Below are 27968 nucleotides of genomic sequence, written 5' to 3'. Positions count from 1 at the left end.
TCTACTAATGATTGGTTCATCAGTATTTCGTAATTAACCTTTATTTATAGATGACTTACAACATGTTTGTGATATGTTAATATAGCATTAATTAATCATTTACAAAGATTTATTAATGTTTTGTTCATGATCAGTTCACCATTAACAAGTGTCTTATAAATGACTTAATACTGATTTTTATTATTAGTCTTATCAAAAAATGTAACAATCTGTAGGCACAATTATTGCTTCTTAGAAAGACAGTGGTAATGGCAATTACATGCTACTAGTAGACCACCATCTCATCTGCTGTATCTGTTTTAAGTCTGTGATTGAATTCATGTCTGTTGCAAGAAAATGTATAAAGTGCTTGATCCATACAAAGTATCATCATAATCACTGTTGCAAATGCTGCTCTCATCATGTACTAAATTTTGTGTTGTCTCTTTGTGAATGTTAAATTGTGTTGATCTTCATACATGAAAGATAAAGCCAAACTTGATCTTCTGCATGACAGGAGACAACTTGCCCCATGCCTTAAGGGCCGAATTTCAGTTTGAACCAATAATATGGTGACTTATAGTACAACTAACTCATAGTAAACACTTGTCATCTTGTCAGTTCCCAGATAATATCTTGTAAGTCTTCCTCCAGAAATGTAGTGGATATCAGCACATGTCTGGTTTTGGTAGTAAAGGAAACTCTGACACAGCATACTGCACATAAAGTCCTTCATCCATCCATGTTGATAAATTATTGCAGAGAACATTGTTTCAAAACTCAGTGTCAAAACACGTTAGGTTGGAAGGTATAGAAAACCTATAGTGACTCAGCAAGGGTTTTATATTAATCCACCTTTAAATTATGATAAACTGCAGCAGCTAAATTAAAGTTCACTTTTTTAAACTTACTTCCAACCAGGAACATGGATTATGAAGACTGTAGAGGCCTTCATATTGCAGACAATATGAATACAGTGCTGCTTGAAAGTTTGTGAACCCTTTAGAATTTGCTCTATTTCTGCATAAATATGACTTAAAATGTGATCAGATTTCCATTCAAGTCCTAAAACTAGAAAAAGAGACATCAGTTAAACAAATGAGACAAAAACCTTACACTTGTTCTTTTATTTATTGAGGAAAATGATGTTACATATTTATGGGTGGCAAAAGTACGTGAACCTCTAGGATTATCAATTTATTTGAAGGGAAAATTAGAGTCGGGTGTTTCAATTAATGGGATGACAATCAAGTGTGAGTCTGGGAGGCCCTGTCTTATTTAAAGATGAGAAATCTGGGTCTTCACTATCAAAGTCTGAGTTCACAACACAGGTTTGTGGAAGTGTGTCATGGCTCAAAGGACATTTCTGAGGGCCTTAGAAGAAAAGTTGTTGATGCTCACTAAGCTGGAAAGGGTTACAAAACCATTTCTAAAGAGTTTAGACTCCACCAATTGACTGTCAGGCAGATCATGTACAAATTGAAGACATCCAACACTGTTGTTACCCTCCCCAGGAGTGGTCGAACAACAAAAATCACACCAAGAGCAGGAGGCCAAAAGGGACCCCAGGGTAACGTCTAGGAAACTAAAGGCCTCTCGTGCAGTGGCTACAGTCAATATTCATGAGTCTAACATTGAACATCGATGGAGTGCAAGGCAGAGTTGCAAGGAAAAAAGCCACTTCTCTCCAAAAAGAACATTGCTGCCGTCTACGGTTCACTCAAGACCACATGGATAAGCCAAAATGGAAACATGTTCTGTGGATGGATGAGACCAAAATCGAACTTTTTGGCTTGAATGAGAAGTATTATGTTTGGCGATGAGCAAACACTACATTCCAGCATAAGAACCTTAACCCATCTGTGAAACATGGAGATGGTAGTATCATGGTTTGGGCTTGCTTTGCTGCCTCTGAACCAGGACAGCTTGCAATCATTGAAGGAGCTATGTATGAGTTCTGAGTTGTACCAGCACATTCTATAGGAAAGTGTCAAGGTATCCATCTGTGAACTGAACACACAAGTGAACACACAAGTTGTTCTACCAAAGAATGATTAGAGCAGAAGATAATATTTTGGAACGGCTGAGTCAAAGTCCTGACCTTAATCCTATAGAAATGCTGTGGAAGGACCTGAAGTAGGCAGTTCATGCAAAGAAGCCCACAACATCCTTGAGTTGAGAATGTTCTATAAGGAGGATTAGGCTAAAATTGTGCTGATGTGCATGGCAGATAAACAGTTACCGGAAACGTTTGGTTGAAGTTATAGCTACAAAAGGGGGTTGCACCAGTTACTGAAAGCAAGGGTTCACATACTTTTGCCTCCCACAAATATGTAAGATTGGATAATTTTCCTCAATAAATAAATGAAAACATTTTTTGTCTCATTTGTTTAATTGGATTCACTTTATCTAACTTTAGGACTTGTGTAAACCTGATCACATTTTAGGTCATATTTATGCAGAAACTACAGAAAGTTCTAAAGGGTTCTAAAACTTTCAGAAGCACTGTATATGCTTTTATGAAACATTTATTTGTATAGTTTACAACATTTACACTTGGTGATGTATGTATTTTAATACAGTATACAGTACAACTTACAGTGAGTTAAATACGTGAATTTACTACACCACAGACAACTAGCGTTAAGAAGCTCTCAACAGCATGCACATGCTCTCACTTTTAAGTACTGCTTTGGGAAATGCTTGTAGAAATTTCAAAGTGTCTGTAGCATTACTCCAAGAAAACGCTCAGTTGTTATTGGGAAACAAGGCCGTGCTTCTTCAACATCACTTTTTTTTCCAGTGCCAAACGACACCTTTTGCCCTTTACAAGGGGTGGTAGTACCACAATGAGCTATATGTTTGTTGGGTTCTCTTGACATCAGCGTGAGTAAATATGGAACCTTTCACATGTTTACAGGTGGCGTTTAGTGATAGCAGTGAGCACAGGCTCTGATGGTGGTTTCCTATTGGTCCACAGCAGAGCCATGCCTGCCTCCCGGAACTCCTGATGGGAGCAGTAGATAAGAGGATTCAGACCACAGTCCAAGTATGACATCACCGATGATAATGTCCTTAGCCAATCAGGTGCTGGGGACAGGTCCATCCTGCCCAGGAGGATCAGCTAATTGATCAATGCAGAGACAGAATTTAAGACAGTCTATGGGAGTAGAATTATATGTTCACACATATACTCACTGAGCACTTTATTAGGAATACCTGTGCAGTCTAATGCAATTCAGTACAACAGCTTTGCTCATAATATTTTGTCCACTCCATTAATGTACATGAGGAGGGCAAAATATTAGGAGCCCTTTTCAATATAATTCACTCCAGTGCACCACCACCACCCACTACCACTTCAGTAATAAACATAAATAGAATTATCACTTGTCTGACAACGTCAGAAAAAACTGAAAATGTATACTTTGTTTATGGCAGAGCTCTTGTCTTCCTAATATTTTGCCCTCCTCATGTATGTTAATGAAGTGGACAAAATAGCAAAGTTGTTGTACTGAATTGCATTAGATTGCACAGGTGTTCCTATTAAAGTGCTCGATGAGTGTATGTTCATTTGCTCTTGTGTTGTTTGTATGTAACAAGTGAGTAAGTGCATGTGTCACCTCAGACACAGCAAAGGGGGTGTAGCAGAGGAGGTAGGAGGACACCAGCAGAGGCGTGACTGCAGACAGATCTGCTTCATCATCACTGAGACAAAGAGGAAACAAGACGGTGAGAAAGGAGGCCTGCATATTATAGCATAGCATTATAGTTATTAACACAGAGCACCCAACAGTCCAAAACCCAAAGATATTCAGTTTATTATATATGACAAAGAAAAGCATCAAATTCTCACACTTGAGAAGCATGAATTCAGGACTGATTGGATCTGATATGACCTGAGAATGCGTAAGTGTTTTTCATCAGCCACAATTAATTACTAAGTGAAGCACAATGACAGTCAAATAGCATGTCAGAATTCCAAAATAGAGTTTTATAACTCTAGGGATTAGAGGTGTTAGGTGCATGTGCGAACAAATCTTTAACAGAGAATCTTCAAAACTGAATTGAACAGACTGCACTGACTCATTTTTTGCATTGTGAGTGCCCCTCACTGGTGACTGACTACACAGTATGTCACCTCCTGGTTAAAGTTTTACTGAAAGGCAGCAACAGCTGCAGAAACAACCATGATATGACCACTCTGTTGCAGATAAACTGTGTTTGTACAGGCATAGTTTGTACTGAAGTGACCATAAAAGCTTGAACTAGCAACAAAAGGAATGTATTACTGAACTGACAACAATGGAAAATGTCATGTACACATGAATGGTAGTGTAATTGTTTAGCTTTGAAAAATTTAAGAACCACATCATCAGTGACTATGGGTCTTTAAACTGCACAAAACCATTTGAATCAGCAATGTGATTTGTAATTTTCACTTCTATTATGCCTTACACACCTACCCCCCTGCTTTGGAGGAAATAGCATAAACTTATTTAACCTAAAATTACAAGCGTTTCCCCTGTTCTGTTCCTACTCATTTGTATATTGTATGTTAGGCACAAGTATCCATCCATCCATTTAGATAAACTGTTTCAGTTTTAATGGAAGTATGATACTGTAGCAGTTTTTAAACATATTCTAGTTGTATCTCTGCTCTACACAAAGATGACACTGATGTCTCCTCTTTTCCAAAAATGTTCATTTAAAGTTCATGATAATTTATTTAATCAATCATATTGATGTGCTCAAAATGGCTTTTAAATTTTTAAGTTTAACTAACACCTGATTTTCTCCTCATATACCATATACCATACAGAGCTGCACAGTTACAATACAATACTAAATCAAACACAACTAAAGGATCCCTGACAGAATCCATGACATAGAATAAGTCAACTTGGAAAGACTCTTTTCTCCAGATGTTTACCTGTTTCCGCTTCTGTGGCAGCTAGCAGCACTCAGCAGAGAGCAGAAGAAGATGAGGAGGAAGGGGGGAAATATACAGATGGAGAAAGCACAAAGAATGTAGACGAACATGTCTGTGTAGCTGCTCTCCCAGAACACAGCACACAGCATCTCTGCAGGGTCATACCTGGAGCAGATGATGGAGATGAACAAAATAGAACCAACATGTGCATCATCATCATCATCTCTAAAGCTCTCAACTGACATCATTTGGTAAACTATATACCGAATCCAGGCGTAGACAACAGGGACACTCCCGAACACCACCCCTGTCCCCCAGGAAGTCAAGCATGCTGTCACCATGACAACAAAGAGAGCACTTCTTGAGGAGGCCACACCAATCAGCCGCTGCACACAAAGGATGGCTACAGATGAAAGAACAAACGCTCAAACTGATTACATTAAAGGGATTATAGGACTGCAATACAGCATTGATACCATGGCTACTACTGCAATACTGAAGAGATGATGTATCCAAAAGCATTGAGTGAAGAGCAGCTGGATTTCTTGAAGACATTTCACCTCTCATCCAAAAGGCTTCTTCAGTTCTGACTGGCTGTTGGGGAATCCCAGGTGTTTAACCACTGTAGCGCCATTCATACCTTTAGGGTCGTTGAAGTCACATATGGTTTGTTAGTCCTCTTGTCTGTCATGGGACAGTTGTTGGAGTCATTAGTCACATGAGTCCAGGTGTGAATGGGTGTTAAACTGCCTGGGAAGGAATGAAAGGATAGCGTTGTAAGTAGCTGATAAGTTTTTCCACTTCGACATAGACGCTCTCCTCCACTCCCCTTTAAAACCATCTGTCTTCTCTATCCAAAGTAGGCACATTGCTGGCCTAAAACGAGTGTCCCTTGTCCTTTAGATGCAGGTAGCTCCTGAGTGTTGACCTGAGGAGTTGGCGCTCCTGTGTTGGGCCATGTACTTGTTTAGCAGTTGTTTTGTCTCTCCAACGTAAAGCTCTCTGCATTCCCCTCTGCATTGGACTGCATACACTCAGCTGCTCTGCTTGTGTTCGGGTGTGTAGTGATTAGGGTGGACAAGCTTCTGTCTCAGTGGGTTGCAGGGTTTGAAAAATACAGGGATATGGTGCTTGTTGAGGATCCTCCAGAGTTTCTCTGAAAATCGAGCAACATATGGAATGACCATGTTGTGTTTGTTCTTCTTTTCTTCTCCACCCACAGTTTTGGTGTCCTTGCTGGATCTTGTTGATGTTTTTTGGGTCACCACAAGCTTTTCGGGCTTCCTTGAGGTGTTTTCTGCTCCTTCTCTTTTGCTTGTGGGCACATTCTCAACCCAGTGGTGTGGGTTCTAATGAGTTCTATTTGTTATAGTGTATCGTCCTCCTGGCCCGTACTCTGAATTCCTATCTGAATTCTCAGAGTTTTTGTTGTATTTAGTCCTTAGTACAGATAAAGTAATTATAGTAGGTGATTTTAATATTCATGTGGACGTTGATAGTGACAGTCTCAGCACTGCATTTATCTCATTATTAGACTCAATTGGCTTCTCTCAGTGTGTAAATAATCCCACTCACCGTCTTAACCACACCCTAGACCTTGTTCTGGCTTATGGGATTGAAATTGAACATTTAATAATTTTTCCACAAAATCCTATTTTATCAGATCATTTTTAATAACTTTTGAATTCCTATTACTGGATTATACACCATTAGACAAAAATGGCCTCACTAGATGTCTCTCTGATAGTGTTGTAGATAAATTTAAGGAAGCAATTCCGTCAGTACTGAATTCACTGCCATGTCTCAATACTACAGAGGACTCTTGTGTTAACTTTAGTTCCTCCCAAATTGATAATCTTATTGATAGTGCTGCAGGCTCACTAAGACAAACACTCGACTCCATCGCCCCCTTAAAAAAGAAGATAATAAAACATAAGAGGTTAGCTCCATGGTATAACTCCCAAACCCGCAAATTAAAGCAAACATCGCGAAAATTGGAAAGGATTTGGCGTTCCACCAAAGTAGAAGTTTCTCGCTTAGTCTGGCAAGATAGTCTTAAAACATATAGGAAGGCCCACTGTAATGCCAGAGCCGCCTATTACTCAGCATTAATAGAAGAGAATAAAAACTGCCCTAGGTTCCTTTTCAGCACTTTGGCCAGGCTGACAAAGAGTCATAACTCTACTGATCCATGTATTCCTATAGCTCTCAGTAGTATCGACTTTATGAGCTTCTTTAATGATAAAATTCTAACTATTAGAGACAAAATTAACCACCTCCTGCCCTCAACAGGCACCGTTCTCTCCCCAAACACAGGAACCTTAGTAACAGCAGTAAATCCTGACATATATTTGGACTGTTTTTCTCCAGTAGACTTGTCTGAACTAACTTCAATGATTTGTTCAGCTAAACCATCAACCTGTCTCTTAGATCCCATCCCAACTAGGCTGCTTAAGGAAGCCTTACCCTTAGTTAGCACTTCTTTACTAGATATGATCAATTTGTCTTTAGTAACAGGCTATGTACCACAGTCCTTTAAAGTAGCTGTAATTAAACCTCTTCTTAAGAAGCCTACTTTTGATTCAGGTGTTTTAGCCAATTATAGACCTATATCTAACCTTCCATTTCTATCCAAGATCCTTGAGAAAGCAGTCTCTAATCAGTTATGTGACTTTCTACATAACAATAGTTTATTTGAGGATTTTCAGTCAGGTTTTAGAGCGCATCATAGCACAGAGACAGCACTGGTGAAAGTCACAAATGACCTCCTAACTGCATCGGACAAAGGATTTGTCTCTATACTTGTCCTGTTAGATCTTAGTGCTGCATTCGACACAATTGACCATCAAATCCTTTTGCAGAGACTGGAACATTTAATTGGCATTAAAGGAACTGCATTAAGCTGGTTTAAGTCCTATTTATCAGACGGATTTCAGTTTGTACCTGTTAATGATGAATCCTCCGTGAAGGCAAAAGTTAGACACAGAGTTCCACAAGGTTCTGTACTTGGACCAATTCTATTCACCTTATATATGCTTCCTTTAGGTAATATTATTAGGAAACACTCCATAAATTTTCATTGCTATGCAGATGATACTCAATTATATTTATCAATGAAGCCTGATGAAAACAATCAGTTAAACAAACTTCCAGCATGCCTTAAGGACATAAAGACATGGATGACCTGCAATTTTCTACTATTAAACTCAGATAAAACTGAAGTTATTGTGCTTGGCCCTAAACACCTTAGAAACACATTATCCAATGATATAGCTACTCTGGATGGCATTACCCAGGCCTCCAGCTCCACTGTAAGGAATCTGGGAGTTATCTTTGATCAGGATATGTCCTTTAACTCCCACATAAATCAAATTTCAAGGACTGCCTTTTTTCACTTACGTAATATCGCAAAAATCAGGCACATCCTGTCCCAAAAAGATGCAGAAAAACTAGTCCACGCATTTGTTACTTCTAGGCTGGATTATTGCAATTCCTTATTATCAGGCTGCCCTAACAAGTCTCTAAAGACTCTCCAGCTGGTCCAGAATGCAGCTGCACGTGTACTGACTAAAACTAGAAAAAGAGATCACATTTCTCCCATTTTAGCTTCGCTACATTGGCTTCCTGTAAAATCTAGAATAGAATTTAAAATCCTTCTCCTAACTTACAAAGCCCTTAATGGTCAGGCACCATCATATCTTGAAGAGCTCATAATACCATATTATCCCACTAGAACACTGCGCTCCCAGTATGCAGGCTTACTGGTGGTCCCTACAGTCTTTAAAAGTAGAATGGGAGGCAGAGCCTTCAGCTATCAGGCTCCTCTTCTATGGAACCATCTACCGGATTCAGTCCGGGGTGCAGACACCCTCTCTATGTTTAAGAGTAGGCTTAAAACTTTCCTTTTTGATAAAGCTTATAGTTAGGGCCGACCAGGCTCGCCTTGGATCAGCCCTTAGTTATGCTGCTATAGGCCTAGACTGCTGGGGGACTTCCCATGATGCACTGAGCTCCTCTCTCCTCCTCCTCCTCTCCATCTGTATGCATTCATGTAACATCAATGCATGTCACTAACTTTGCTTCTTCCCCGGAGTTTTTTGTGCTTTCTCATCTCACAGGAAAACCTGAGTCCCGGGCCGAACCTTCGCGGTCCTTCACAGTCCTGATGGCATCCTTCCCTGGCTATTGCTGCTTGTGCTTATTGTTGTTGTTGTGATTGTTTTTCTTCTGTCCCCCCTCCCCCTTTCCCTCTCTCTTTCTCTCTCTCAACCCAACCGGTCAAAGCAGATGGCCGCCCACCAAGAGCCGGGGTCTGCTTGAGGTTTCTACCCGTTAAAGGGGAGTTTTTCCTTACCGCTGTCGCCAAGTGCTTGCTCATGGGGGAATTGTTGGGTCTCTGTAAATTAAAGAGTACGGTCTTGACCTGCTCTATGTGAAAAGTGCCTTGAGATGACTTCTGTTGTGATATGGCGCTATATAAATAAAAATTGATTGAAATTGATTGATTGATTGATAATGGCCCCAAGCTCACAAGCTTGGGATTCCAGTGGGCAGTGAGTGTCAAAGAGTAAGCACTTGTCAGTATGTGTGGGCTTCCTGTATATGTCAGTGTGAAGGCTTCTGTCCTCTTCAATGTGTACTGCACAGTCCAAGAAACTACTGTTTCTGACAAGTTCATGTGAACTTGATTTTGCTATCCATTAAGTTGCTGTGTTGTGTGAAGGCTTTTATTTTGACCCATGTGATGTCCATGTATCTGAACCAGTGGCTTGGTGCTGTTCTTTGAAGGAGCTCAGGGCTTTGCCATGTAGAGGTTGGCCATAATGAGACAACATATCTGGTCTCGGCCGTGGTTGGGTTCCTTACAGTCTCCACCAACCCTACCTGGGACTCCCCACCAATCAGTCAGAACTGACGAAGCCTTTTGGATGCAAGGCAAAACATCTTCAAGAATCTTTAACAAGTCCAATTGCTCTTGACTAAACGCTTTTGGATATACCATTACCTGGATGACTGAGAATCTTCACAGACTGAAGAGATGATGTTTTCATGACCACACCTGTTTGAGTAAAACAGATAGATGCATCAAGAAAGTTTGATGCCGCTTTCAGTTTCAGTTCAATTAAACCAAAATTATTGTGTTTTCTGTCCTTTATGACAGCTATATCGGCTTGTCCTTCCAAGCTTAGAATCTTAGGGGTGCAGAGTGAGTGGCATCAAGTGCCACCAGTGCACTTTGCATATATTTACAGCTGTTTAACTGTTAAATCTTGTGCACAAAACTTTGAAGCTGGATTAAACCTATTTAAGTCATTCATCAATAAAAAACAACATTTGTTTTTTGTGATAAAATGTAAAATGTAATGTAATGAATGACTTCTGGCCCATTGCTCTCACTCCCATTCTAAGAAAATGCACGGAGAGAGTTATTTGTAGGCATCTAACATGCTCGCTCAGTGAGCAGCTTGACCCACTGCAGCTTGCATATAAATCCAGCAGAGGTGTGGAGGGTGCCAGTCTGATTCTTATACAGTCAGTGGCTGAACACCTGGACAGGCCAAGAGCCTGTGTACGGATTTTATTCATGGACTTTTCTATGCTTTCAACACTGTTGATACAGATATTTTATTATCACATCTTGTTAATTTGTAAATTAACCAGGCCATTGTTCTCTGGATAAAGGAAGTTCTATGCAATCAACCCCAGAGAGTCAGAGTAAATGGTTGTCTGACAGAGTTGTTTTAAACACAGGAGTCCCTCAAGGCTGCATGTTATCACCAATGTTATTCTCAATTTACACAGATGAAATAATGTTCATTTGCATTTGAGGAGAAATGTATGGTTCAACTTTGGTTCAACCACTAGTGTGTGTATAGAGCTGTGTCTTACCTATGCTTCCTATGGAGGAGGTGATGAAGGCAAACTTCAACAGGCTTACGACCTCACACCATGGTGACCTTTGACCTCCCGTCAGCATGGCCAACAGTGAGCCGGAGATAATAAGGAGGGAGCAGCCTTCACAACACAGTGGTTCATTATCAGAAATGATGAGTTTCTGCACTGTGAGTACAAGTCAAAACTGTAACAATTCAGGAATCTTTTGATCCAAAAAAGGTAAATAAAGATGAGATAGGTTGGGAGATAGTAACCTGATGCACCAGATGGTTTGTTACACAGAACCTGAGAAGTCGTCCTTGGAAAGTGTTTGGAAAAGTCATGCACTTTCAAAAAATACTTGGCAGGTGATTAGACAAACCACCAGTCTATCATCGTCTGTCACTGTCTTATCTTGTGAGGCAGCTGGATTTGTGAGATTAAGTGAGAAGCCTCATAGCACAAGTGCGTAACTTGAAGTCTGACAAGATGGATTCTTGCGTGATCTCATGATGTTGTGATCTTACGAATCCAGCTGCCTTGCAAGGTAAGGTATTTAGTGGGATAGACCAAGAAAGTAAATTAAACACCAATTAACTCCTGTAATGCAGTAGTGTTAGTGTATATTGTACCTAAATCTGACAAGGTGAGACTGATGAAGGGAAGCCAATAACGACAGCTGAACCGACCTCTGCACTGAAAATGAAAGACAGAAGGAAAGAAGTGAACATACCTATGCCATGCTGAGATCACATAAAAATGAGATAATGCGATAATGCAAAACACATTAAATGTATCACCCTCTGCACTGTACAGATACAACTCACATGAATAACATTTCACACCAATATAATGAATAATCCTTAAAGTCAAAGTCACCTTACCAGTACTTTGACCAGCAGAACGAGACAGTTTCCCACAACTCCCATCACCATCTCTAGTCCCAACACAGCCACCAGCAGCCACCTCTCTGCCTCTGGCCAGGGATGCTCCATGAACAAAGTCCCATTAAACCACTCACTCACTGGAACACATGGATTACAAAGCATAGCAGACTTTCTTTTGCACAATGTTAAACAGAAGGTCCCATTATGGCTTTTGGTAAACTTGGAGGTGTATGCTTATCGTATTGGTAATACATTGTATGTCACCCTTATAATCTATTTTTTGCTGTTGGACTTTTGCATTTGCTGTTGGATATTGCTGATAATTTAGGTATTTATTGTATTGGTTTGTTGGTAGTCACTCCTGCATCTTTACTCACTCTACATCAAGGACCACAGTGGTTGACTCAAACTTTATTGTGTCATCTTTCAAATTTCAAAGTTGTGTGTAATTTGATGTCTTCTTTTCTCATAATGTCAAACTAAAACTCATAAAAAACACCAAAGTGTTAGAAGATAACTTTAGTAATTCATGCTACAAATATGGTCAAGATGGCATAAAATAATTGACAAGACACAGCAAGAAAAAAAAACTGAAAAAAAGATAAACTGGATATTAAACATGATATAACTGACAATGGAAACATATGAATGGAAAGTGTGAACTAACATGAATCACAGCACACTGATGGTGAGCAAATATGAGCAGAGGAGCAAAAGATCACTTCACTGTAGACACAATTTTTTTCTCATTTTTTTTCTCTAGGCTTGTAATTTGTATCATTTGTAACAAAGTAACACTGATACACCTTTTTATACAGGTTGTTCAATCCCTGCCGTTTATAATATAGTAACCCCTAGAGGTAACCTGCAATTTCATTCATGCTGTGAACCTCTATACTGTATACATAGATAATCCAGAATACAAAGAGAAAGCAACTGATGGATCATGTGTAAGACACTTGTACAGGACTATATGTTTTAGTTGACACTGGTGTAGTATTCTCCTTATTTACAGGTTTGTATTGTTTTCATGCAGACTAAAACTGTTAACCTGTCCATATGGTCAGATATCCTCATCAGACCTACAGTATTTGAAATGTTATAGAGAAAAGGTTTCACTTACTTTTACAACAAGCTGTCAGTCTCCAGCCTTCACCAGTGGTTACTAAGGTGTGTGTAGTGGGAAGCTCAGATGGAAGTGTCATCAAATCCATCTTCAATTAAAATTCACATGCTCCATTTAACTGAACTAGAATGGCACTGACGCACGTTATGTGTGTGTGCATGTAATTATCCTCATCAAACCTACAGTATTTGAAATGTTATAGAGAAAAGGCTTCACTTACTTTTACAACAAGCTGTCAGTCTCCAGCCTTCACCAGTGGTTACTAAGGTGTGTGTAGTGGGAAGCTCAGATGGAAGTGTCATCAAATCCATCTTCAATTAAAATTCACATGCTCCATTTAACTGAACTAGAATGGCTCTGACGCACGTTATGTGTGTGTGCATGTAATTAGGCCTCTAGCACTGTGAACTACTACTATCATTATACTGTAGGTGATGATAACAGCAACAGTTACGAAAATTAGGAAAGGTTTTGCCAGAATTTCAACCAGCATCTAACTTTAACTGGACAGGTTAACACTGATGACCAATCAAGAGTCAAAATGCCTTTTAATTAAACCCTCAGTGAAGAAGAGGCATAAAGAGGCAGAAATATAATAGTAGTAGTCAGTATTATTCTTATTAATAATGGTTGTAATAGTAGTAAAAGTGGTGGCTGTAGTATAGTGCCGAGTAGAGTTTTTAAACACATGGTTCCAAGTATGTATCTCTGCAGAAATGCAAAGTAGCAGTGAGAAATAGAAATAAAGCATTTAAAATAAAGCATACGATTCAGTATAAACAAGCTCAGGCAATAGTAAGGAAGACAAAAAGACAGGCCAAAAGGACATACTGGAGAAAGTACTGTGACTCAACTGCAACACTACTCAGGTAGGAGAGATGTGGGAAACGATTAAGAAGATGGGTGGGGACAGAAAGGAATGAAGTTACCCTGTTCTGAATAATCAGAATGAGGTTTATTGCCAAATAGATTTGCACATACACTGTAAGAAAAGATACACCATATCTACTCAATAAAATTGAGGCAACAGATTACACACAATATTACTAATTACATATAATTGTGTTTTGTATTGAGTAAATATAAATTAAATGAGACCATTTATAGTTATCCATTTAAAATGAGTAAATTCAATTAGAAAACAAAAATGAATAAATTAAAACCTCAACAAAAATATTGAGTACATATGAATCATAGAAACTTCTAAATGTGTCAATAGTACTAATAAAAATTAATTTAATTCTACATATCAATATTATATATTTGAGTAATAATAATCTACATTAATCACTGCATTGATTTGAATTTATTCAATGCAGTAAATTAAATCTAAATATTTCTTAGGAATAACCATTGCATTTCTTAACATCTCTATGTGTTTATGTCGTGGCCTACATTTTAAGGTACGATTATAGTCTATGTCCCAGATAGTACAGAAGAAATAAAACTCAAAATACTACAAAATAATATACAATGACATTGAATGTTTGACAAAACACTTTTAATCATTCAAACTTTGATATAAGTAAGAGCGGGTGTTACAGTTCCAAGAAAAGTTTTTGGAATACCTCAAAGGTATACTTCAGCTGCCCGGGATAATCAAGATTCAGTGCGTAGGTCAAGCCAAGGAGTAAAGAGCAAGCCCTGGCAATACCTTCAAGTCCTGTGATGACTTCCACTCCCTCAATAACAGTTACAATGACAGGGATGGGGTGATAGGAAGAGCATTTTTGGCCCGCCTGGCCTTCGATACATGGGAGCTTGCTGCACATACAACTAATAAGATGGGTGAGAGAGCTGGGGCGGCAGGTGTGAGTGGGCTAGAGGGAATATGGGCAGCAGGATAAGGGTCAATTTTGGTATTATCCTGCAAATCAAGAAGTGGGAGTCCAGTTTCATTTGCCAAAGCTTCATTAAAAGAGGCCTAGGGTCAGTCTGCAAGACTGGATAGATGGCAGGAGAAGTTAGAAACCATATTTTGGTTGGTCACTCCGGTCTGAACTCGCACAGCATGTACTCTGTCTCAATCATAAAGAGGATTGTGTGTGTTTTGAATGTGCTCTGGGTTACAAATTGTTTGTGATAACTGTATTTGCCGTTTGTGTTTCTATTTGTGTAGTGCTCGAGCTTGGTATTGTTTTCTCCTCTGAGTCCAGGGTTTTCTTTATCTCTGCCTTGCTTTGGTTTTATTCTTGTCAGTTGGTAACCTCTGGTGTTCCTCATGTGTTCCTGTGGCCCTGCCCATCCTGCTTTCTCCTGCTCACCTTTCCTGTGTTAGTTAAATCAGCCTTGCCTTGTGTTTTCCTGCCACACCGTCTTAATCACCTTTTTACCCAATCATCATGTTCCCTCCATATTCTGGTCCCTGCTCACCCCAGCTGTGCCTTGTTTTGTGATTGGTTCCCTGTGTATATATACCTGTCTGTTCTCTTAGTTGTTTGTCAGATCATTGTCAATGTTTCCAGTTTGTTGATGAACCTTGTTGTCATGCCAGCGTGTTACCTGAGCCTTCTGTTACCTGACTGCTGAATTCATAGAAAAGATCTTAAGTCAGTAATTCTGCTTCGGTCTCTGCGTTTCAGTCCTCCTGCTCTGCTACCTGTGACAAATAGAGTGATAAATTATCAAGTGATTTGATTGATTTAAAACCGATTTGATAAAACTGTCATGATATGATGAAAACAGAGCCATGTTTCATCATTTTCTCCTTCTTACATTCATCATTCACAACACAAAATTGCCATTTATCATTTAAGGAAAGTGGCCTAAAGGGTGGGAGTAACAAAATGGAAAAAAATGGAAGTGATGAAAATGCTTACAAATTAATAATGGAAGTGATTAAAGGTATATGAATTGAAATATAGAGTAATAAATTATCAATTTGATTTGATAAACTTGATAAACTACTTGATTACTTACTTGATTTAAACGCATATGCAGATCATTCATTCACAACACCTAACTGACATTTAGTATTAACTGCTGCCCAAAATGTCAATCAAAAACCATGCCCACTGATTAACTGATCAAATTTTTGGCTCTCAACTTGCGAGCCTGGCCTGATTGCATGAGACCTGTACGGGGACATGGAGGAGAAAAAAAAATAGATGGGTGAAAAAAAAATTGTCAATTTTATTGTCATTTGTTAGCTTTGGTAATTTTACACTTACTGCTAAAGTCTGTATTTATTTTATTAGCAACTTTTGTGAGCTTACTGAGCAGTGGTAACTAGCTAACGTTAATATGCGGTGGTGGGTAAAACACTGAAAATCTATCTATACTCAAGTAAAAGTATAATTACTCCCATAAAAAATGACTCAAGTAAAAGTGAAAATTACCATTTGCGAAACCTACTAAAGTAAAAGTAAAAAAGTACCTGGTTAATAAATGACTCAAAGTAAAAGTTACTTTCCATTTTAATATTTTTAGGGTGTGTGGACCAGTGCAAAATAATGAAAAAAACACTTTTTTTTTTAATGAAGGAAAGCAGCTAGGCTAATCAAACAAATAACGATAGCCTCTACAACTGAGATATGAACAATCCCCCACTCTCTCTCTCTGTCTCTTCCTCTCTACCCCTCTTCCTCACGCTCATGCTTCTCTTTCTCCATTTTCCTATCTGTCCCAGAGTGTAGCACTGTAGCACTTCCACTGTGAACAAAATAAATAAAATCCAATCAAATAAGTAAGATAACCAATCAACATAAACAGTAGCAATATAAAGTTCCTATCTCTTCCATTTTTACATGTAGCCAAAATGTGTTTGTAAATGCAAAACACTTCCCTGCAGGACTTTCCTTCTTAAATCAGATCACTAGTTGAACTATTTTAAATTTGAATATACTAATAGTAACAAAATGAAAATCCCATCTCTCCCTTGTTTTGTAAGAAATATGCCCTAAATTGGGATAATATGTGCATAAACCTCTAACATTTTAACACTGAGTTTATCGCTTTTCAAACCAAAGGTAATTTGTGTTTTTAGTGTAAAATCTACTCTGCAAAACAATGTCCCGTAAATCCTGCAAAATGTTACCAATTTTTGCAAGGGCAAAACAACACCCTGTAGAGTGCTGACTCACTTATTAAACTTTTTAATGAGCTTCAACAGAAGTTGGTTTTCAAAGTTTTTATACCCCAGTCTTGCTCTTCTGTTTGTGAAGATGAGCCCAGCACAACCGAACAATCTCTCACAAGCTGCAGATGCAGGTAGTCTTGATGGAGAGTTTCTTGAGTGCAGGAAAGCAGTGTGGAAGATCTATTTTCTCTGAGGAGCAAGCATGTAAAATGGACAAGAACATATTTACTATTACATATTTGTGTGGTGGCCTGGAAGAACCCGTTAGATGTTGCAGCTGCAAATTATTGGCAATGGGCCAAAATAAAATTAAAATAAATTAATTAAAATAATTTTTTTTTTGAGTATTCTGATTCAGAAGAGACTCTTAAAAGCCATTTTTCTCAATTTGTACTTTTAGACACAGGAAGAATTAAAAAGCTCATAACTCTGGAAAGACATTGCCACTATTCAAAAATATATGAATAGGAGAGTGTTCCTAGTTTTCAGAAATATAAAAAACAATATGTTAAAATTTCACCATGTGAAGGGTTTTCCAAAGCCACCACACATTTTAAGATATCTTACGTTAATAACTTGACACACTGAAGTCGCCACCTTTGCCAACTTGTCTTCCAGAAGATAGATGGTGGAAAGAAGCCAACCCATGTGAGAGTTTGTTTCTGCCTGGAGAATGTTGAGAGCTGCTGCCATAGGCTTGATCACTGCAATGTACTCCTCCAGAAATTACAGTTCTGCATTGCTCAACCTAAATTTTTAGAAATGAGTAGAGCAGAGCAGAGACAAAAATGGGGACAAAAATGTATTCATGCTACAGCCAAGTATTTCTTAATATTTGTTCAGGTGCTCATAATCTTAAATAAAGACTACAAAAACATAAAAGATGTCCATTATTTAATATAATGACATGAAATTACCAAAATAAATGAACGAAAGAGGTGTGTGTGTGTGTGTGTGTGTGTGTGTGTGTGTGTGTGTGTGTGTGCGCGCGCGGGTAAGGGTGAGACAAGAGTTCAGAATGTCAGCTTTTATTTCCTGGTATTTACATCTAAATGTGTTAAACAACTCAGGACATACCACCCTTTGTTTGAACCCACCCATTTTTCAAGTGAGCAAAACTATTGGAACATGTGACTGACAGGTGTTTCTTGTTGACCAGGTGTTGCCTTTAAGGTTGATTGTTCAAACATTAAATAGCTCTGCATGACTTATCTACTTTTTGGCCTGGGTTTAAACCTATAAAGACTGCATTTCTTGTTAAAGAGGATAAACCAACATGAAGACCAGAGAGCTGTCTATGGGTGAAAAGCAAGCCATTTTGAAGCTGAGTAAAGAAGGAAAATCAATCAGAGCCATTGGACAAACATTGGGCATAGCAGGCACAACAATTTGGAATGTCCTGAAAAAGAAAGAAACTACTGGTGTACTGAGCAACAGATGTCGAACAGGTCGGCCAAGGAAAACAACAGTAGTTGGTGACAGAAATATTGTGAGAGCTGCGAAGAAAAACCCCAAAACATCAGTAAGTCACATCACCAACGACCTCCACAGCGCAGGGGTGAAGGTATCACAATCCACTGTTCAAAGAAGAAGAAATATAGAGGCCATATCACAAGATGCAAACAACTCATCAGCAGTAAGAATCGGAAGGCCAGATTGAAATTTGCAAAGAAGTACAGAAATGAGCCGCAAAAGTTCTGGAACACAATCTTATGGACTGATGAGACCAAGATTAATCTCTACCAAAGTGATGGAAAGGCCAAAGTGTGGAGAAAGAAAGGAGCTGCTTATGATCCGAAGCATACAAGCTCATCTGTGAAGCATGGTGGAGGTAATGTCATGGCTTAGGCATGCATGGCCGCTTCTGGAACAGACTCATTAATATTTATTGATGATGTAACTGATGATGGTAGCGGCAGAATGAATTCCGAAGTGTACAGAAACATTTTGTCTGCCAATTAACGGAGGAATGCATCCAAACTAATCGGGAGGAATTTTATCATGCAGCAGGACAATGACCCAAAGCACACTGCCAACAAAACAAAGGACTTCATTGGGGGGAAAAAGTGGAAGGTTTTAGACTGGCCAAGTCAATCACCTGACCTTAACCCAATAGAGCATGCATTTCACTTCCTGAAGAGGAGACTGAAGGGAGAAACCCCCCGAAACGAACAAGAACTGAAAGAAGCTGCGGTAAAAGCCTGGAATAGCATCACAAATGAAGAATGCAACAGTTTGGTGATGTCGATGGGTCGCAGGCTCGAGGCAGTTATTGCAAGCAAGGGTTATGCCACCAAATATTAAATGTTATTTACTTCAAGATTATTTGTTCCTTTACTTTTGCTCACCTAAAAATGCTGTGGTGTAATACAAACGGTGATATATCCTAAGTTGTTTAACACATCTAAATGTAAATACCAGGAAATAAAAGCTGACATTCTGAACTCTTGTCTCATGCTCATCTTTTGATCTTAAACCCAAATGTCTTCAGTGAACAACAAAAAAAGGGAATTTGCCTTGCTGTTCCAATACTTTTGGAGGGGACTGTACATCTTCATTTTGAACTCAGAACAGATATTCCTCATGGCTTCCTCTTCTTTCTCTTTGACAACACAGACAACCCACTCTACTGCCATGAATGTGGAATTCCACGTTGCCCGGTTGGCATGGATGAGTTCCAGATCACACTCATTCTCCAACACTTCTGCTGCCTGACTTGACGACTTGACCTCCGCAACTTGTTCCATAATGCAGTGCACTTAGCAAATGTAGAGCGAAACAGGTGTTAGAAAGTCTTGTTTTCCCCATTCTCCAGCTTGTCTGATGTGGCCACAAGATTCAGTAGATGGCAGACACATCTTTGATGAGAGGGTGTGCTTTACCGTCATGAAGTGCCAACAACTAAGGTAAAGCACACCCTCGAGTGTAATATTGCGATTATGCAACATTTACCAACAAAATAATAATAATCAGCAATCACAGACTGACCAAGGGAAGGTGTTTCCCATGTCATCCTCACAATAATCACCAGCACTATGAGTGCTTTGGCCCCTCCCCTCTCTTCCCTGCTACCACTGCAGCTTGCACAGCTAATGCTAGCAGCCTCCTTTTTCCACCTCCAGAATGTATCCTCGTGGGTGATTCCATCATTAGATCCATCTCTATCCCAAATGGCATTACATATTTATTCTCAGATGCAAAGGTTCTGAACTTAATCAAACATATGCCCCGCCATTATTGAGTGTCACCCATCTACCCACACAGTGATTGTGCTCATGGGTATGACATCAGGTGTAGACAATCAATCAAGCTCCGGGATGATTATGAACTCCTAGCAGTGATGATTGAAAGCCTTGGCAAGATTTGCATATTTTCAGGTCTAATCCCCTCCCTCCGATAGAGCTCTGAGGTGTTTAGCCATCTCTAGAGTGCTGATAAGTGGTTACCTGACTTTTGCTTAGCATGTGTGGTTATGGCTATATTAACCATATTTTGGGACATGATTGATCTGTACAAGCGTGATAATCTCCATCCCAACAATAAGGGAATTACAGTCCTGGTTACTAACTTCTCCTGCCATCTATCCAGTCTTGCAGACTGACACTATGCCTCTGTTAATGTAGCTTTGGCAAATGAAACCGCTTCGGACAGGTCCTCTGTCAGGATGGCTCTGGCATATTTATTAGGAAGAATATGGACTTTCTGTTCCTCACTGAAACCTGGCAGCGGAATATGGAACATTCGTTCATCAATGAACTTTGTCCTGCAGGCTGTAGCTCCATCAGAACATCAAGCCTCTCAGGTCTCAGTGGAGGTCTTACAGTGATTTTCAGAAATCGCTTTGACTGCTGGTTGGTTAGAACTGAGACTTTTCCTTCATTTGAACTTAATATGACTAAAGTTGGTCTGTTGAAGCCTTTCTATTGTATTTTAATTTACTGACCTCCTGGCCCATTTGGCCCAAAGTTGTAATGATGATTTTAACTTTCATGTTGATGATGCAACCTCCAAGGTTGCATCTGAATTTCTTGATAATTCAGTTTGTACACATTAATGATGAATCCGCCATGCCTGCAAAAGTTAGACATGGAGTTTCACAAGGTTCTGTGCTTGGACCAATACAATTCACCTCATATATGCTTCCTTTGGGTAATATTATTGGGAAACACTCCATAAATTTTCATTGCTATGCAGATGATACGCAATTATATTTATCAATGAAGCCAGATGAAACCAATCAGTTAACTAAACTCCAAGCATGCCTTAAGGACATAAAAATCTGGATGACCTGCAATTTTCTACAACTAAATTCAGATAAAACTGAAGTTATTGTGCTTGGCCCTAAACACCTTAGAAACACATTATCTAATGATATAGCTACTCTGGATGGCATTACCCTAGCCTCCAGCTCCACTGTAAGGAATCTGGGAGTTATCTTTGATCAGGATATGTTCTTTAACTCCCACATAAATCAAATTTCAAGGACTGCCTTTTTTCACTTACGTAATATTGCAAAAATCAGGCACATCCTGTCCCAAAAAGATGCAGAAAAACTAGTCCACGCATTTGTTACTTCTAGGCTGGATTATTGCAATTCCTTATTATCAGGCTGCCCTAACAAGTCTCTAAAGACTCCTCAGATGGTCCAGAATGCAGCTGCACGTGTACTAACAAAAACTAGAAAAAGAGATCACATTTCTCCCATTTTAGCTTTGCTGCATTGGCTTCCTGTAAAATCTAGAATAGAATTAAAAATCCTTCTCCTAATTTACAAAGCCCTTAATGGTCAGGCACCATCATATCTTAAAGAGCTCATAGTACCCTAATACCCCACTAGAACACTGCGCTCCCAGAATGCAGGCTGACTGGTGGTTCCTACAGTCTTCAAAAGTAGAATGGGAGGCAGAGCCTTCAGCTATCAGGCTCCTCTCCTGTGGAACCTTCTTCCTGATTCAGTTCATGGGGCATACACCCTCTCTACATTTAAGAGTAGGCTTAAAACTTTCCTTTTTGATAAAGCTTATAGTAAGGGACGGCCAGGCTTGCCTTGGATCAGCACTTAGTTATGCTGCTATAGGCCTAGACTGCTGGGGGACTTCCCATGTTGCACTGAGCTCCTCTCTCCTCCTCCTCCTCTCCATCTGTATGCATTCATGTACCATCAAAGCGTTTTACTAACTTGGCTTCTTTCCCAGAGTCTTTTGTGCTTTCTCATCTTGCAGGAAACCCTAGGTTGCAGGCTGAGCCTTCACGGTCCTTCGCAGTCCTGTTGGTGTCCTTCCCCGGCTATTGCTGCTGTTATTGTTATTGTTATGATTGTTGTTACCCCCCCATCCCCCTCTTTCTTTCTCTCTCTCAACCCAACCGGTCAAAGCAGATGGCTGCCCACCAAGAGCCGCATTCCGCTTGAGGTTTCTACCCATTAAAGGGGAGTTTTTCCTTACCGCTGTCGCCAAGTGCTTGCTCATGGGGGAATTGTTGGGTCTCTGTAAAGTAAAGAGTACAGTCTAGACCTGCTCTATGTGAAAAGTGCCTGGAGATGACTTTTGCTGTGATTTGGCGCTATATAAATAAAAATTGATTGATTGATTGATTAATTGATTGATATTGGCACAGCTTATAATTTTCTGAGAGATTTGTAAAACGTTTTAAACTCATTTTGCTTGCTACACCTTTTACATCCATGTATTGTCTGAGGTATGGCAGGCAGAGGTCAGAATACTTTTTGTATTTCCACACCAGATTTTAGGAGAGACAGGGGTTTGTTTAACACAGATGGAGTAGTCCAGAGAAGGGTACAGTTTTAACTGGTGAGGAGACCTTGGAATCAGACAATATCCCTGACATCCCTCCACTTAAGCCTCTGTTTTCCACTCCTGTTGTCAGCAATGAGAACACCACCCAATAGTTACGTGATCTCCTTGGTGAGTTGGGGAGTCAGATAGGTGAATCAATAGCCAGCCGCTTGCTAGCCAGTCAGGCCCCACTCACCCCAAAGCAGCCTCTATCAGCTAAATCAGTTAGAGTTGAAATGCCAGACACAACCATTAACTTCTCCAAAGTGAGCCTGGTAGTCAGACCTAATATCAAGGAGTCTCCCATGTATTGTGGTGATGGGGATGACAAATGTTCCATTCAAGAGTGGATTGATATGATGGAGGTGTATTTGTGCAAGAGAAGTCTTTCAGCCAGTGAACAGAGAGATTCTGAACCGTCTCCTTGGCAGAGCAAAAAGCATCGTCAAAGTAGGATTGAAAGCAGCTCATCATCTGGCACAGTTAATCCTGAGACAATCTACAGCATACTGAGTAGGGGTGCAACGGATCACAAATCTCATGGTTCGAATCGTATCACGGATTTGAGTCACAGATTGGATCATTATTCAGATCAGCAAAAACAAAAAGAAAAAAAAAGGGGGAGATTAATAAAACTTTGCTTTCAATATATTCTGTAAAACTGTTACAGCAAGGAACTTTTGCCCATGGTCTTAGACAAAAACAACATTCAAGATGTCCGATGTTTCAATAAAATCTTAAAATATATAAAATATTCAATGCTCAATTGTTGAATCAAATTGCAGTTCCTTCTTCCTCCTTTAAACATGGTAGTGAATGAAACAACAGTCTGTTTCCACATCATCAAAACTTGATGATGACTTACCAACATGAACACACGTCTTGTCCTGCAGCTTGTTGAACAAGCAACCAAACAAACATTCACTGGGGAAAAGTGCACCGCTAATGACAGTTAGCAGCTAGACAGCTAATTAGCTGCTCACATTAAACAGCATGTAAACATACCTGCAGATGTCACTACAGACCCATTAGATGCTGGTTTGGTGGTCACTCTTCAAAATCTCTGTTAGTGACACGCTGCCTGTCAATAACTTGTAACTACGGCAGTTTGTTTATGTTGTCTTAAATGAGACATTCAATTTTGCAATTAATCCGCGGTTCACATGCGTGCCGAACCATGGGGGGGGGCGATCCGTACAGATCACGGATCAACTACGTTCCGTTACACCACTAATACTGGAACGCTATTTTAGTGAAACCACTGGGTCCTGCTTACCACTGGCCGATTTCTATGCCACCCAGCCAACAGCAAAGGAAAGACCAGTAGATTACTGGGTCAGGCTGAATACAGCTGCTGAAACAGCTGACAGATACCTGAAGCGCCAGGGAGGCAGAATGGACATGGATTCAGAAGTAGCTATGATGTTCATCAGAAACTGTCCTGATCCTAGCCTTCCCTTAATTTTTCAAGTGTAAGCCCATAAGTAAGTGGTCACTCACAGAGGTGCAGGAGGCTATCGACGAACATCAAAGAGAGTATCAAGTGAAGAAATAAAACACAAACATGGCCAAAGCACATGTCCTCCAGGTAGCTACCGCTGTAACAGCTATTAGTTCTCCAGAACCTGAGGCTGATTAAGCCCAAGTGAATACAGCCAGTGCATCCCGAGTAACCCAAACAAGTCAAGTGAAGCAGCTGCTTCGAAACCAAGTGCTCTAGAGCGTGTGCTAAGTATGTTAGAGAGAGTGTTGGAGCGTATCAGCCAGCCTGCTCAGGCTGCTAGACCTACATTTACCCCCTCAGCTCATTTCACCCCATGCCAAGTCTGTGGTAACAGCTCCCACTCAACACGAAAACACTGCATGAGAGAAAGGAGATGTCTAGGCTGCCTAGAACTAGGACATGAAAAGACTTCCCTAAAGCCACCTCTATCTATTAGGGGTGCACGATTCAGGAAATCTCATGATTCGATTTGATTGGAATTCTTGGGGTCACGATTCGATTCACAGTCAATTCGTGATTCAAAACAATTCATGATTCAAAATTGATTTGATTCTTGAATCAAAATAAATACTCAATTCAATACATTCATAGATTTGATTCTAGATTGGTGTTTTAAGTTACTCTGTTCATTTGACTGCGGTAGACACTTTTATAGGTCTCAAAGAAAAAGAAAACACACTAAATCAAACATAAACATTTACTATCAATGTTAACCCTGAGTAAGATTTAGTTTCCTTTAGTCCACTCAGTCAATAGGAAACCAAGGCAGCCCTGAGACAAAGGGTAAAATGACTACTTAATACAAAACTAAAAATGATTGCAAAGATAAACTGCTAAGTGCAAAACTTCAAATAATAACTTAAATTCATACTTCAAATAACAAAATCAAACAAACAATATCTGCCTGCTACATTTAGGTGCAAAGTGCAAACAAGAAAATTGATCAAATTAGTCAAATTGATCACTATAAGCGGATGATTATTATAACCGATTTTGTTTGTTTCTTAATTTCTCATGCAGATTAGCATTTAATTGACATTTGTATATTTATTACATGAATATAAAGTAATGAAACGGACAGCTTCGCTATTTACTGAATTTTATTGACTGTTTCAAAATACAAAACAGCTGTTTAAATGCTTGTTTTGCTGCCGCATCTTGGCTTGTTTTTGGCAGTTTGTCATAACCTTCAAGGAGACTACGTTTTTCATTGAGATAAAATGACTTTCTTTCTCCTGTCATGATTTCAATGTAAACGCAGCTCCAGCCTCAGGTAACCAGCTGGCAGACTGACGGGTTGTGCGTTATGCATAGGGGTGGGGGCCGCAGCAGCCCGCAGCGAGAAAGTTGAACCAGAATCAACTTTTGGAGAAACGCAACCTGTAATGCTGTACAACCCTTCCATGAGGGAAGACAAAACATTACTAGGGAGAGGGGAGGACATTTCTCTTTCTTTGATAATGTTAGGCTTACCAACTCATTTTAAAAATGACAAGGGAGAGAGAGAGAAGCAGTGGTCAAGCGAGCTAGAGAGTGGATGAGGAAAGCGAGAATGAGAGGAATAAAATGTTATTTTCCGATTGTTTCATGGCGGTTACAAATAAATATGCTCACAACCACACAAACCTTCTGAGGTGCGCTGCAACGCCTGATAATAGCATGACTCTTGTCAAGCTCCTTCTTCCCTTCGAGATAATAAAATCCAGAATATGTCCATATGATTGCCTTCATTGCCGATGAGGCAGGTTGTATGTGTTTTTCTGTCAAGTACTCCATTGTTCGCGGTCTCTCCATGACACCCATTTCACTTCCTTCTTGTCCCCTGAGTTGGGTCTGGTGTGGCGTCATTTAGCGAGCTAACTCATGTCAGGAAAAAATGGAAAACAGCGTTGTGGCAAGACTGAAAAATGTGAATCGATTCTTGGAATTTCTGAATTGATTCTGAATCGGCGATTCTTATGTGAATCAATTTTTTTGTGCACTCCTACTATCCGGCGACGGTTCTCCTGATCAGGGAAACTAAGTCACTAACACCTGGGAGGGGACAGTGTGAGTGACAGTGATGAGACCCTCAACTCCAGCGAAGACATGCAATCTGTGTGTTCAGAAAAAATCTGCCCCACCTGGTGCTGTTGTATTGTTCCAGAATATAACCAAGTTCAATGAATCTGACAGTCTGTTCCACACCAATGCACAAGTGAATGATAAAGTTTCATTGCAAGCTCTGCTAGATACTGGCTCAATGGCCTGCACCATTAGTGTTGAGGCTGAGCAGGTGCTTAAGAGTGTTGGGTCAGCATCAGAGCCGGACTGTGTCCACACTGACATTGTGCTTGTTGGCTGTGGTGTAATTCAGGTCAGGCCCAAATGCATTCACAACCTGAAGATGGAAGTGTACGGATACACATTCAGTGTGCCTGCTTTAGTGGTTCCTGAGCAGAAAGATCAGTTGATCCTGGGCACAAATGTCATTAAACGCCTCATAAAGCAGTTCAAACAGTCTCCTCATTTCTGGCAAATTGTGAGCAAACATGAGTCTACGAATGCACCTGAGATAATGCAGTGCCTTAACATGTCTAGGGGTGATAGACATGTTAAGGCAGTTGGAGGGGTGATACAATACCAGATTTCCAGATTACTAGATACTTGGTTTGGGGCAAGTTGCCTGCACCCTCACCTCTCTCTGAAGGCAGTGCTATTCTGGTTGAACTATTAAAAGCACAAACTCACAAGAAAGATATTGTCTGCAGGTCTGTAGCCTCCATGAATGATGACAGGTGGGTCCCAGTCAGGATTTTGAACACCGCTGACAAGGCTGTCACTTTAAAGCGTCACACCAAAGTTGCAGATGTGTCCACCTGCATAGCCATTGAGGATCTGGATATGATCCCTGAGGCAATGCCAGCTGCAGAAGTCAAAGTGCAGAATAAGACAATATGTGATGAAGTAGCCAGCAGCTCTGGTCCCCTTCCTTGCCCCAGTTTTCATGACAGTCTACATAATCTGGGTTTGGATGATCTGGATATTGATTCATGTGAGGTGTCAGTCTACTGGAAATCACAACTGCTGCAACTAATCCATGAGTATGAGGACGTCTTCTCAAAGAGTAAGCTTGATTGTGGGCTGGCTAAGGATTTTGTCCACCATATCCATTTGTCTGATGAACGGCCATTCAGACTCCCATACTGGCGTGTCCCACCTGGGCAGTACCCCAAGCTCTGGCAAGTTCTCACAGAGATGGAGGAACATGAGATTATTCACAAATCCAACAGTGAGTGGGCATTGCCCTTAGTGCTTGTGAGGAAGAAGAATGGGGATCTTGGGATATGCGTGGACTACCGCTGGATGAATGCACGCACAGTCAAGGATGCATATCCCTTGCCCCACCAATCCCATACCCCACAATTGTCTGGCAGCTCTGGGAGGTAGCGTCATATTTTGTGCCATGGACCTCACCTCGAGTTTCTATAACATCGCCATGGCAGAGGAAGACAAAAAGCTGACAGCATTCACCACACCTATGGGGCTCTATGAGTTCAAGAGACTCCAACAGGGCCTGTGCAATAGCCCTGCAAGTTTCATGCACCTCATGATGGGTATATTTGGTGACCACAACTTCTTGACCCTGCTCTGATACTTGGACAATCTGCTTGTGTGTGCTCCCAATGACGCCGAAGCCCTCAGGAGGCTTGAAACAGTTTTCAGCAGGCTGCGCACTCATAGATTAAAGCTGGCCCCCCAAAAATGACAGCTACTCAGAAGAAGTGTGAGATTTTTGGGGCATGTCATGGA

The 27968-nt window shown here is 40.1% G+C and overlaps 1 protein-coding gene across 1 annotated transcript; it reads right to left on the bottom strand.

The window, feature by feature from the left end:
• Nucleotides 1-2602: 2602 nt before the first annotated feature.
• Nucleotides 2603-11804, bottom strand: si:dkey-9i23.8 (violet-sensitive opsin). The gene is given in 7 exon segments (XM_067585944.1): nucleotides 2603-3103; nucleotides 3603-3676; nucleotides 4893-5077; nucleotides 5177-5315; nucleotides 10802-10927; nucleotides 11419-11482; nucleotides 11671-11804. Coding segments are annotated over 7 exon segments (909 nt in total). The 5' UTR covers nucleotides 11782-11804; the 3' UTR covers nucleotides 2603-2893.
• Nucleotides 11805-27968: the final 16164 nt, after the last annotated feature.

This window comes from Thunnus thynnus, chromosome 3, assembly GCF_963924715.1.
Source record: "Thunnus thynnus chromosome 3, fThuThy2.1, whole genome shotgun sequence".
Classification (NCBI taxonomy): Eukaryota; Metazoa; Chordata; class Actinopteri; order Scombriformes; family Scombridae; genus Thunnus; species Thunnus thynnus.
Note: the sequence above shows the minus strand (reverse complement) of the source record. Positions and strands in the feature narration are given on the sequence as shown.